At 44.2% G+C, this 12,471-nt stretch overlaps 1 protein-coding gene across 2 annotated transcripts in view; it reads left to right on the top strand.

Moving 5' to 3' along the window:
• Positions 1 to 12,471, top strand: part of CD59 (CD59 molecule (CD59 blood group)) — a 36,345-nt gene that overhangs the window by 16,865 nt on the left and 7,009 nt on the right. For both annotated transcript variants that reach the window (XM_088452614.1, XM_088452613.1), the window contains exons 2-3: positions 7,813 to 7,881; positions 9,782 to 9,886. In XM_088452614.1, the coding sequence (XP_088308740.1) occupies positions 7,818 to 7,881; positions 9,782 to 9,886 (169 nt within the window). In that variant the 5' untranslated portion in view covers positions 7,813 to 7,817. The remainder of the gene's footprint in view (positions 1 to 7,812; positions 7,882 to 9,781; positions 9,887 to 12,471) is intronic.

The raw sequence follows: 12,471 nt of genomic DNA, 5'->3' as shown, positions 1-12,471 counted from the left end.
TGGACCGGACTAGTTCCATTCGGAAGTCGGATTCCTTGTTCGTCCTCTTAGGTTTTCACGAGGGGTTGGCCTGCCGGCAAACAAACTTTGGCCCATTTGGTTATTTGTGAGGCTTCACAGGAGGGTTTGCCTGTTCCGGCCTCTGTTAAGGCTTATTCTACTCGGTCTGTGGGTCCCTCGTGGGCTGCTAGCCGTGGAGCCTCGTCTGTTCAGCTGTGTAAGGCGGCCACGTGGTCTTCCATCCAGACTTTTCTGAGGTTCTATGCTTTTGACACCTTTGCCTCTCAGGATGCTTCCTTCGGGCACCGTATTCTCCTTTCAGCACAGGAGCGTCCCCACCCTTAGTTGTAATGCTTTGGGACATCCCCAAGGTCAACCCTGTGGACCCCCTATGGACCCTGAAGTAGAAAACAAGAGATATGGTAAGAACTTACCTTTTGTTATCTCTGTTTCTACGAAGTCCATAGGATCCACAGGGCGCCCGCCCTGACGCACCTGGCTTCATATGGGCTGTGTGGCTGGTCACCGGTTTTCAGTCTCCCTTTCTGTGAGTATGGTTCTTGTGTGTTCCAGTCTTCCTTCTCTCTGTCTAGTCTCCTCCTCCGGCCTTGGCTGCTTACCAACTGAGGTGCCTGTGGCTCAGGGCGGGGTATAGAGAAGGGACCCAGTGCATCCTGGGAGCAGCAAAAGCTTTAACTGCATGATGCCCGTGGATGCAGATCCAGCTATACCCCAAGGTCAACCCTGTGGACCCTATGGACTTCGTAGAAACAGAGATAACAAAGGTAAGTTCTTACCATATCTCTTGTTTTTTCTTATTTTAAACACTGGCCCGTATTCAATTAGTATTGCATGCTGGACTTTCCGCCGACATTGCGTGTTTTGGACGCGGAAACTTATCGTGCGCGCCCCCGCTATTTGCCGTCTTCAATTCCAAACCACGCGAAAACGGGACCAGGCGAATGTGATACTGGCGGAAAGTGCTGTCATTGCTGGGGAAATCGGCCTGAACCCCCCAAAAAAGATGCACTAACATTGGGGATGAATATAGATGAGTACTAATAGCCCTAATAAAGCTGTTTTGGGTCCATAAGTATGGACAATTGCTTGCTATTAACGTCCTTAAGAAAGTGATGAAGAATGGCATTAAGCAGTATATTTGGTTGAAGATAAGTAGTCCTGTCAAATTTGGGGTACTTGAAAATAGGTGCTAGCATATTTTAAAGTCTCTAAAGTAAAGTTAAAATAAAAATTTGAAAAACGCACCTGTTGTAAGCACCTGCAATCAAAAAAAACACCTGACCCATCCTTGCAAACCCCCAAAAAGTCTTTCGCTAGTTTTTATGCTTGTCCCCCGTCTTTATTTTTTTGCCCCCAAAATGAAAGTACTGTTTGGGGTGTTCTTAGGTTTTTTTTTCTTTTCCGGTATTTTTTTGACACAGTTGTCCTTTGGGGGGGCTGTCCCAAGGGTTCTGAGTGGTTTCCCCAGCTTTGCACCCCCAAAATAAAGATTTTGCACTTCATTTCACGTGCTATTCAGAGGCGAATCTTTTTCGCCTATTACATGTCATTGACTTTCCGCGTACGTGAAAAGCGTCTAGAATTGAATACCGAGATAAGTTTCCTCCACGCGAAAAGCTGATCTCGGCATTTTGTGTCTAATTGAATACGGCCCACTGTTGGAAAATATTTTCAGCTGATTTTTATTTCTTTTTTTTGTGTCCATAACCCCCCTTCTCAATCCTTATTCTGTTCCCTTTTAAAATTCTAATAGACAATGTATAAAACCTAGAAGCCTATTATGTGAATGATGTGGTAGAATTGTACGTTGCTTCTGGAACATAAAACAGCTAACAATCGACAAATTTCAGCCAGCAGAGGGGAAATCTCTCGTTGTTTCCACACGCTGGATCATGTGAGCTAGCCCTGTCATCTATATCCTTTTATAAAGAGTTCAGCAGTCAGTCTAAACCTAAAATGTGCTGTCATAGGGGTCAGTTCAGTTACCTGAGAGTACCCCCACAGCTCCAGTGAGTGTGGTTATATGATGCACTTATGGTATCTCCAGACTTGTAGATTTATGTTCTAGGTCTGCGTGCAAAAATCCACGGGTACGGGATGAGATCGAGCAGCAAGGGGGGGCAAGTTGCGGTGCCGTTGGTGCCATCTAGCCATCGTTACAACTGCAGCTCGTCCTCAAATCTTATTTAACCCTTCAGGCTGATTTATTGGGCTTTATGTGCAATTTGCCTCATGTGAGATCTACAGGCATATAGCATTCATAAATATGTGTAAAAGTTCAAATACATTGGAGGAGATATATGAAGCCTAGAAGCTGTATCAGCGCACATTATGTGCGCTGATACCGCTTCTCCCCGATGTATGATCGGGGGTCTGGGCGGTAAATGAAAGGGGCGCTATGCACCCCTGTCATTATCGGTGCTGTTATCTACAAGATCGTAGCGCCGATAGCCTGGGCCATGTATGAACGGTCAGGTTGCCTGACCGTTCGGCCCGCTGTAGCTGTCGTTAGGGCAGTGCCAGGCTGTAGCTGTCTATCTCCACAGCAGGCACAGCGCTCTCCCTGCTGTGGTTCCAGGCTGCACACGGGGATCTCGCGATACTTGCGAGATCCCGCGCATGCTCAGTGGAACCAGCGGGGACTGAGACACAGGGCATCAGCACTAGGCTGATGCGCTGTGATTTCTAGCGGGTAGCGCCGGAGGAGGGATTTAACGCTCCCCCTCCCTGGCCGATGAGATGTTCATATATCTCATCGGTTGTGCTTCCTGCTTCGCCTCGGTAAAGAAGCGAAGCAGCACGTTAAGTGCCGCTATCATACATCTACCCCATTGACACCTCTTGGCATACAGTATGTCACCGTATTTGCACAGCTGAGTGTAACCTATAAACAGATTAGCTAGTGTACTCTAAATATTAGTAAAAGAGACTGCTGCTTTGTCTTCAGGGGGATTAGTCTGAACGTTTAGACTAGTGATTCTCAAACTCTGTCCTCAGGACCTCCAAACATTTAGCATTTTCCAGCTGACACAGGTGTATTCATTACTCACTGACTCGTTTTAAAATAAATCCACAAATAGAGCTAATTAACTTCTGTGAGGAGACCTGTTAAACATGCACTGTTTGGGGTCCTGAGGGTCGAGTTTGAAAACCTATGGTTTAGAGCAACTTCTGTGAGGAGACCTGTTAAAAATGCACTGTTTGGGGTCCCGAGGGCCGAGTTTGAAAACCTATGATTTAGAGCAGAGTTTCCCAAACTTCAGCCATTACAGTCCAGGTATCAAGGATATCCATGCTTTGGTCCAAATGGTTAAGTCAGATTGACTGAGGTACTGATTAACTGTAATGTTAGAGTTTGAGAAACTCTGGTTTAGAGAAATACGCTGGTTTACCTACAGCGCAAACAAAAGGAAAACGAGACCATAACATAATCGCAGCAAAAGTTCCCTCTCAGCATGATAGAAGATACTTTAATTTATCTATTATGCTGAGAGGGAACTTTAGCTGTGATTGTGTAATGGTTTGGTTTTCATTTTGTGTGTGCTGTAGGTAAACCAGCGATAGGCAGACTGATAGACCTCGCTGGCTACATTGGGCGGCTTCCTGACCCAGCCCTGTCACATGACGCCAGGGTGTTCAAACTGGAAAATATCCCAGGCCTTTCCCTGGTGGGCGGATGACTGCAGAAATGCAGAGTGATAAATGTCCTTTTATAATTGCACTCGGCGTTGCCCGGGTTTAAATCTTTAAGTTATTACATTTTATGTGATGTCGTCCAAATCTATCCACTGGAAGGCCCATATCAGGCTCCCTGGGTCAAAGTTCTGCCCAGCGTACACCAATGGGAGGTCCGTCCGAGACCTCAACTCCCTAGTTATGTCTTCTGGGATCCAATGTTTTCATCCAAATCCATCCAGTGGAAGGCTCAGAACAAGCTCCCTGGGTCAAAGTTCTGCCCAGCGTACACCAACACGAGGTCCGACTGGGACCCTAACCCCCACTCAAACCAGGCCAGGATCCAACTGGACCACCTCACGTTGGTTTCATCCCAATCGGTGCAGAGGTGTCCGAATGCCTAACCAGACAGTTAAACAAACAAATAGACCAAATCATTTGATTTGGCAGCTGGGTTCATCCAGCTGCTTATCCTTAAAACATGGCGTGTTCGGGTTGTATAAATTGTAGATTTCGGATTATTTCCAGGACCCGAAGTCAAACAGAATGCACAAGATTAATTATCGCTTGACCTGCGAAAGTAGGCTTGTCATTTATGCCATCAAATGTCATTGCAACCATATATATATATATATGTATGTGTATATATGTATGGGGAAAAACGATTCGTATGCTTAATGTTTAACATTACATTGTTCCTCTATTAAGAAGGCCTTCCAGAATGTAGATGGAAATACTCCTCCTGTTGCAAGGCACTTCGGAAATGGGGCATAATCCTTTTGAATTTTAAAAAGTAATGCCAATAGACCATATTCCCCCACTTAAAGAGCGGGTGATCGAAATAGACGACTTCTGCAGCTAGAAAGTAAATCTATCGATTTGCTACAAGCTTTGGCTTTTAATGGCCTTAATCAGGAGTTGAATTGTTCATGTTTTCTTTGAACAGTAGCTTGATATTAATTGATCCCTTGTATAGCATGTCTGTGTATTCATTTTTTTATGTCTGTATGTGTTTGTCATGTATAGTACTGTATTCCTGGTGTGGTTGCTCTCTGCACCCTACCATATCTTCCACCGCATCCAGCACTAACTGGTACGCTGCCCCAGGAAGAAGGTGCCTGAGAGCACCGAAATGACCGTTGGGCCGTGGCTTCCGGTCCTCTGCCTCGTTTAATTTGGGTCTTGTATTTGAACTGCTGCTGATAAATATCACCGTGCGCTATTGCACTTTTTTGTTGTGAGCTGATGGCTGATGGCATACTTCATATTTTGATGTTATAAAACTAATTTGTTTGATATTTGTATATTTCGCCAACACGTCAGCTTATCAACTGATTGGCTTAGTATCAGCTCAGCATTCCCTCTAAGGCCACATCTTGCTGCAATATGGGAATTTTAATATTGGAATATCATCAGTGATATCGCAGGCCAGCTTCTAATATATTTGTGCTGTGTGCCAGACCTTAATAGAAATATGGTGGTGTGCATTGAGCAACTAATCAAAACAGCACATTTTCATCCTCCTTCTGTTCTTCATTTAGAACCGTGGGGTGTAGTCAGTCTTCTAGAAACAAAGAGAAGAGTTAGGGAGTTGCTCCCTAAGGGCTTTTTGCAGAGAAAGTGTCTCCTGCGCTGGGGAATTAACTTGTGTGAAATTCCATTCGCATGACGACTGGTTGATTCCATTCTATTCCCACTGAGCAGTCACAAAGACACCGTCTGTCGTGGAGCCAGATCTCTCCTACAGATAAAGCCACTTTATGCTTATTGGGGCTCAGCCTGCACGAGCCAGGCAGCTGCAGCAGTGACTAGCGTTTAATATCCGCCTGAGTAGTCGTTGGCAGGGGAGAGATCTTTTCATCGCATAACAGGATTGTGCACCACAGAATAACAGTTACTGCACTTTGCATCCGTAACTTTAGTCAGTCTTTTAGATATAGTCATTGTGGTACATAGGGGTCTATTTACTAAGCCTTGGTTGGAGATAAAATACCAGCCAATCAGCTCCTAACTTACATGTCACAGGCTGTGTTTGAAGAAAAAAAAAAAAAAATGACAATTAGGAGCTGGTTGGTTGGTACTTTATCTCCATTCACTAGATCTCCATCCAAGGTTTAGTAAATAGACCTCTAAGGATCAGGTTGTCAAGGCAGCTTTGAACAATTGTTTTAAAATGGCAATGGAAGTAAATGCAAAGCAATCCTGGTGTAAGGAGGACATACACTGACCAACTTTCATCCATTCAACCGTCCAACTAACCAACTGTCCAACTTATCTGTTGAACTAAAACTGTGCCCTATACGATGCATTTATTAACGTCTTCCTTGTATCCCAGAGTGGTGAGTATGGGAGCATTGAAATAGTTAATAATGGATAAAATGTCTTGTCTTTGATGAACTACAGGTCCCACCTGTCATTGTCGGCTGGCACTTGTAATTTGTCAAAGAAAAATGTATAAAAAGATTGTTTAAATGTAAAAAACCCCCCTATTTTTAATAAATAAAGGGCAAGACCAGTTTTTAAGTTTTAGCCCTATTTTATACTTGCCTAGTCTTGTTGTCCTTGCATTTTGTCTATTATTGGCTATTTCATAACCCCCATTCCCACCATGCTGGGGTACTGGGTTATTCAAAGAGGAGTAGCCCGCACCTATTTTTGTGTGCCCAACTCCCCAGGGAAAGCCAGTCCTGGTGCTGACTGGCCTGTGGCTGTGTGGAATCATGGTGGGGAGGTCTGGCTGGTAATGCCCAGTGCTGGATACCCTGAGCCACAGGTTCTCAAAGTCTGTCATCAGGACCCTAAACAGTGCGTGTTTTCCAGGTCACCTCACAGAAACACATGTGAAATAATTTATGTCCATCTGTGGAACTTTTAAAATGTGTCAGTGAGTAATGAGTACACCTGTGCACCTGCTGGGTGACCTGGAAAACGTGAACTGTGTGGGGTCCTGAGGACCGGGTTTGAGAATCTTTGCCCTAACCCATTGCCGCCCCCGACCTGATTATAGGGTAACAGTGAGCTGAAAGCTGATTCTGACGCTAACCAAGATGTGTAATAAGAATAATGATATGAAATTGATGATCCACTCTATGTCCCCTTAGGAGCTAGTTCAATTGATACAAGTTCTCATGGACATGTCCTCTCCATAATGGAACATGGGGAAATAATACAAAATAAAAATGTATAGTGAAGAATTTTAATTTTATAAGGTTGGGCAGCGCACAACTTTACCTCTACACCGAAACCATACTCGACCAACTTACAACGGCCGAAAACGGTCGGTCCAACTAAAGGTAGAACGCAAACATTGATTTTTTTGCCTTTAGCTGGACCGACCGTTTCTGAGTGTGGGATCGAACTGGCTGTTGTCGCTTTCTCCCACGCGTGGAACAATTATCATTCCAACCAGCCAACTAGTTTTGATGATTGGAACGATGGCCATGTTAAGTAGAAATGTTTTTAAAGATTTAAGATAAAATGGGCATTTATGCTCTGTCCTGTGAGTATGCCACATAATGGGGGGATATGTATCAAGCCTGGGAGAGTGATAAAGTAGAGGTTTCCCATAGCAACCAATCCAATTCTAGCTAGCATTTATCAAGTACACACACAACAATTACTGTACATCTGTGGCTGTAGTATCTCACATACGGGTCTATTTCTGAAGATGCAGTGATGGCAAAGATTTACAGCTATTTACACTTTTCACTAGAGATGAGCGGATTCAGATTTTATTTTTTTCCCCGACAAAAATCGGGTCTCAGAAAGAGGCAAAACGTCATCTTTCATGGACAAACATCATCATTCCTGGATAAAAGTCCAGAAATGATGATGTTTGTCCATGAAAGATGACGTTTTGCCTCTTTCTGAGACCCAATTTTTGTCGGGGGGAAAAAAAAAATCTGAATTCGGCGGGAAAATCCGAACCCGCTCATCTCTACTTTTCACTAATGAAATCTCACCACACAGCTAAGAAATACTGGCTGGCAGCAGTAAGAGGGAATATTAAAAACACCCATTTTCTACCTATAATAAATAGACCTAATAGTAACTGTAAAATGTAACTTGTCCATGAGAGTTACGTCTCTGATCTGCCAATATGTCTCTTCCGATTAGGAACCATGAACGCTACTGGAAGCGTCGTTCTTATTCTGGCCGTGGTCTTGCTCGCACTGTGTTCAACAGGTATGAATGCCCCTCTACTCTTCTATATTTATTATTAATCTCTGTGTGAATAGATTCTCACTAACCTGAACTGGTTACTTGTAGTATAAATCTTTAAGCGTTCTCCGTTTATTATCGTCGTTGTTCAGTCATTATCATCCTTGTGTTAGTATGTACAGAGAGAGTCTGGGGAAAAAACCCATCTCCTAGTGTAATATAGGAAGTATCTGATGAAGTGGGCTGAGATCTGCGAAACGCGTCATATATATTATTGGAAAACCTAATCATTTTTTATATAACGCTGTTAACTTCAACATCAGAAACCTAAATGAGAATGAAACCATCACAGTGTTGGATTGTTTGTGTTCAGACAGATTCTTTCGATAATTCTACACCGGGTAGAATAAAGACGGGTATAGAACCCCATTTCCAGTCCAAAGGATAAAGACGCCTTTCTGTTGTGAATTATCCCCTTACAGTAATATACTTACAAATGAGAAATGTTTATAGCATTCAAGGAAACAACTGTCTCAACTCCCATTATATTTCCAATGTCCAGAAATGATGATGAAAGAGATGAAATGCGTAATCCATCTATATGTTTTGTGTATCCGAAATGCATTGACATTTCTAAATATTACACACAGAAGAGGGGTGAATCCTCCTGCCAGATTAAGGGGGGACATCAATTAGAAGTGAAAACGTTCAGTTTTCACATGTGCAAACTTTAGTCCCCGCTATTTGCGCAATCCTATTACAAAAGACGCAAAGCGGCATTCGCCCGATAATTCTTCATTGTGTAATGTGCGAGAAGTACAGCAGAAATTGGAGAAACCGCCCTGTGCCCCATAAAAAGTCAAACTACCACTGGGTAACAGTATAGAAAGTCTGTAAGGGGACATATTCAAAGGGATTGGGTCTCTTAATTTGTGTCAAATTATATATGCATTTTATTTTTCTTACAGTGGGAAAATGATAGAAATCAATATTTTTGGGAAAAATAAATGCTGTAGTTAAATTGGGGGTACATTAAAATGGGTGCAAGTATATTCTCGTGTCCCAAAAAGTGCATTAAAAAGAAAAAGGTTAAAAATACACCGGTCAACCTGTACCTGCACTCCTAAAAACACCTGTCCCATCCAGCCCCCCTCCCCCAAATTCCTGTCCCAATACTTAAAACCCGTTTTTCAACACTGTATTTATTTATTTTTTTCACCTCATTATTGAGCAGATTAAGCTAATTAAAAAAATATTTTTGCCTAATTGGTCATTAGGAAAGGGGTGTCCAAGGGGGTCTGAACCAAGTTCCGACACTTTCAGCCACAAATAGGGGTTTTGCACAGTTTTTCACCTGCTCTGAGATGGTAAAAACTTTTTGCCTATAGAGAATTTGCACGTGTGAAAACCGCGGCTAAAAAGAATTGTACGATACGCATTTTCTGCAAAAAAGTTTGCACAAGTATAAACTTTTTACAAAAACTTATAAAGGCTTATGGCAGCTAATTGAATCCGGCTCTTAAGTCTTTTATGGACTATAAAGAGAATCCTGGGAAGTCTGCGGAAAACCATCCTCCGCTGCGTTGTTGTAGTCTGATTGCTCCTTTAACGCGTTTCGACTTCTCTCCTGAAGTCTTTTTCATTGTGTTTGGTGAACATTTCTGTCCGACTATAGTTTTTCTTTATTCTGTGCATGTACAACCGTCGTCAGGTTTAAGAGAAATTATCATTGCAGCTCCCAGTTGTCAATTGTTGAGGTTAACCTGTTGATTACATATTAACCCTATGATCTCAAAGTCAACATGCATCGATGCTCCATAAACTGAGCTGGTATATGTGTTTTGCTTCCAGTTTTAATGTCCGTTGCTTGGGGTTTTCCATTAATTTCTGTATTTGTGTCCCACGCGGTTGTATGTTTATACAGGTCAGACTCTAGAGTGCTACAAATGTGGATACACTTCTGACAAGTGTATGGGAAAGGAAACCTGTGGATTAAATCAAAATGCTTGTATGACGCTTAGCAGAACAGGTATGTATATCCTAGTGTGTAATATTGTATACATGATCCACTTCTGTACGTCTGTGCTGGCTGCCTGGACACTACTGTGGTTCCCGCTGACCTGAAACTATATAATTATTATATCTAATAGGGATGGGGGGGTTCATACATGAAATACATCTCATTGGCTAGGAATATCTCATTGGATTCCTACATATATATAGCCGATGATGAGGCTCCTGCTTCTTACCCATTTCCCTTTTAAATGTTCTCCCTTCCTGAATGTTGCATATAATGTTCTTGGGAATTTACATTGGCAATAAAGTTTCCGTAGAAGTCTCGTAATTTAAAATATGAAACTGCAACATGCCCGCCCCTACGACGCCATCATTGGTTGACGCCAGCCCCAGATATCATGTGACCCCACCATTTATGAAGGAGGGAAGGACAAGCACGGCCTTCACTCCTATAATTACCAAATATGCAGGTTGGGCCTGATTCAGCAAGGATCGCAATATGCTAATGATTGCAATCGCAATTCCAATACGCAGCCTAACATAAGGATGCCCACCTTATACACATCCGTAATGCAAGACTGCGAAACCATCAAGTATCATCGCAGCCTCACGCACACTTGCACAAGGTCTGACCTTACTCAGAAATTGCTAACCTCATCGCACGCAGTGAAAGCCCAAGCTGCGTATGGCGTCGCAGTGGCTAATTTTATGCACTGCCCTGTAACTGTGTGCAAACGCTCCCGATTCGGGCTAGCACACGATTTATTTTTTAATCAAGTATTTTTAGTAAATTTCTTAGAACAATAAATAAAATATAAATCAAAAGAAAATGACAAATACAATAAAGCATACGAGCAATGTCGCAACAGAGCATCAAAACTAACACATTGATAGATCCACTTATATTATGACGGAGAACCCAGGCTAGCACACTACTTAGATTAATCAGGTGTTCCTCCCAGTTCTGGCTGAACATCTCAATGTCATCCGCGTAGGCAACTGCATGTTCTTCCTGGTCCTCCAGAAGGTCATTGACCAGGCGCTGGATGGAAGGAGTTCAGGGCATTTATTCATCCCAAAGGGCCTGACCAGAAACTCAAACAATGGGGTGATAACTGCAGATCGCCCCCGGGCCTCTGGGGCAATGGAAACTGCCAGTACCCTCTACTGAGATCCATAATTGTGATATAGCATGCCTGGGCATCTATTCTGGGCATGGGATAGGCATCAAATACAGTCATTTGATCATTTATAGCCACATAGAACTCCGGATGCGATGCTGCCGTTCTAAATCCCGACTTGTCCTTCCCGACAAGGGACTTAAGATAGGCGTCGAAATGCCGACGCCGGAAGACCGACCCCGGCAATCACGATCGTCCTCTGACGGGTAAGTAGAACACTTAGCCCGGGGATGGGGGGGTTAGGTTTAGGGACCCCTGGGGGGACTTTGGGTTAGGCACCCATCCGGAGAAGGTTAGGGTTAGGCTAAGGGAAGGGGGGGTTAGGGTTAGGCTCTAGGAGGAGAGGTTAGGGTTAGGCACCCCCCGGGAGCGTTAGGGGGAGGGGGGATGGGTTTAGGCACCCCTAGGAGGAGGTTAGGGTTAGGCACTAAGGGGGGAGGTTAGGATTAGGCACTAAGGGGGAAGGTTAGGGTTAGGCACTAAGGGGGAGGTTATAATTAGGCACTAAGGGGGGAGGTTAGGATTAGGCACTAAGGGGGGAGGTTAGGATTAGGCACTAAGGGGGGAGGTTAGGATTAGGCACTAAGGGGGGAGGTTAGGGTTAGGCACTAAGGGGGGAGGTTAGGGTTAGGCACTAAGGGGGGAGGTTAGGGTTAGGCACTAAGGGGGGAGGTTAGGGTTAGGCACTAAGGGGGGAGGTTAGGGTTAGGCACTAAGGGGGGAGGTTAGGGTTAGGCACTAAGGGGGGAGGTTAGGGTTAGGCACTAAGGGGGGAGGTTAGGATTACTCACTAAGGGGGGAGGTTAGGATTACTCACTAAGGGGGGAGGTTAGGATTAGGCACTAAGGGGGAGGTTAGGATTAGGCACTAAGGGGGAAGGTTAGGGTTAGGCACTAGGGGGAGGGTTAGGTACTCCTAAAGGAGGCTTAGGGAGGGGGAGGGTTAGGTTACTTACATTTCCCAGTCGGGATTTCGATCCGCCGGGCTGCCGCGGTCTGTATTTGATCCGGCGGCTTAGCAGCCGGTGGCATTTCATACCGATTCTGTGTAGGGATCCTCCCAGGCAGCCTAGAGCCTGTTCTTCTGCATATGGATTAATACAAGAACTTCTAGTGTGCGCTCTCCAGCACTGCCATACCAATGGTTCTGTTTGGAATGATGAGCCTGCAGATTGCTCTGTGCCATGGCCATTAGGGATTGCACTTTCTCCCTGAACTATACTACGTAGTGTATCACTGAAGTGGGTGTGGAGGGGTCTCTGCTTTTTCAGTGTCTCCTGTTGCTGATAACTGGCGGTTCAGCCCTTCAGGGGCTATTTGAGAGTGGGTGCAGGCATCCTAGATATTTCTCTATACGATACACTTTCACCCCATTTTCCCCCCATCAGACCTGAACCTTGGGATTTCAAAGGGCTATT

The sequence above is a fragment of the Taudactylus pleione genome, unplaced genomic scaffold (genome assembly GCF_031769625.1).
Source record: "Taudactylus pleione unplaced genomic scaffold, aTauple2 ptg000555l, whole genome shotgun sequence".
NCBI lineage: Eukaryota > Metazoa > Chordata > Amphibia > Anura > Myobatrachidae > Taudactylus > Taudactylus pleione.
This window is presented reverse-complemented; position numbering and strand designations above follow the sequence as displayed.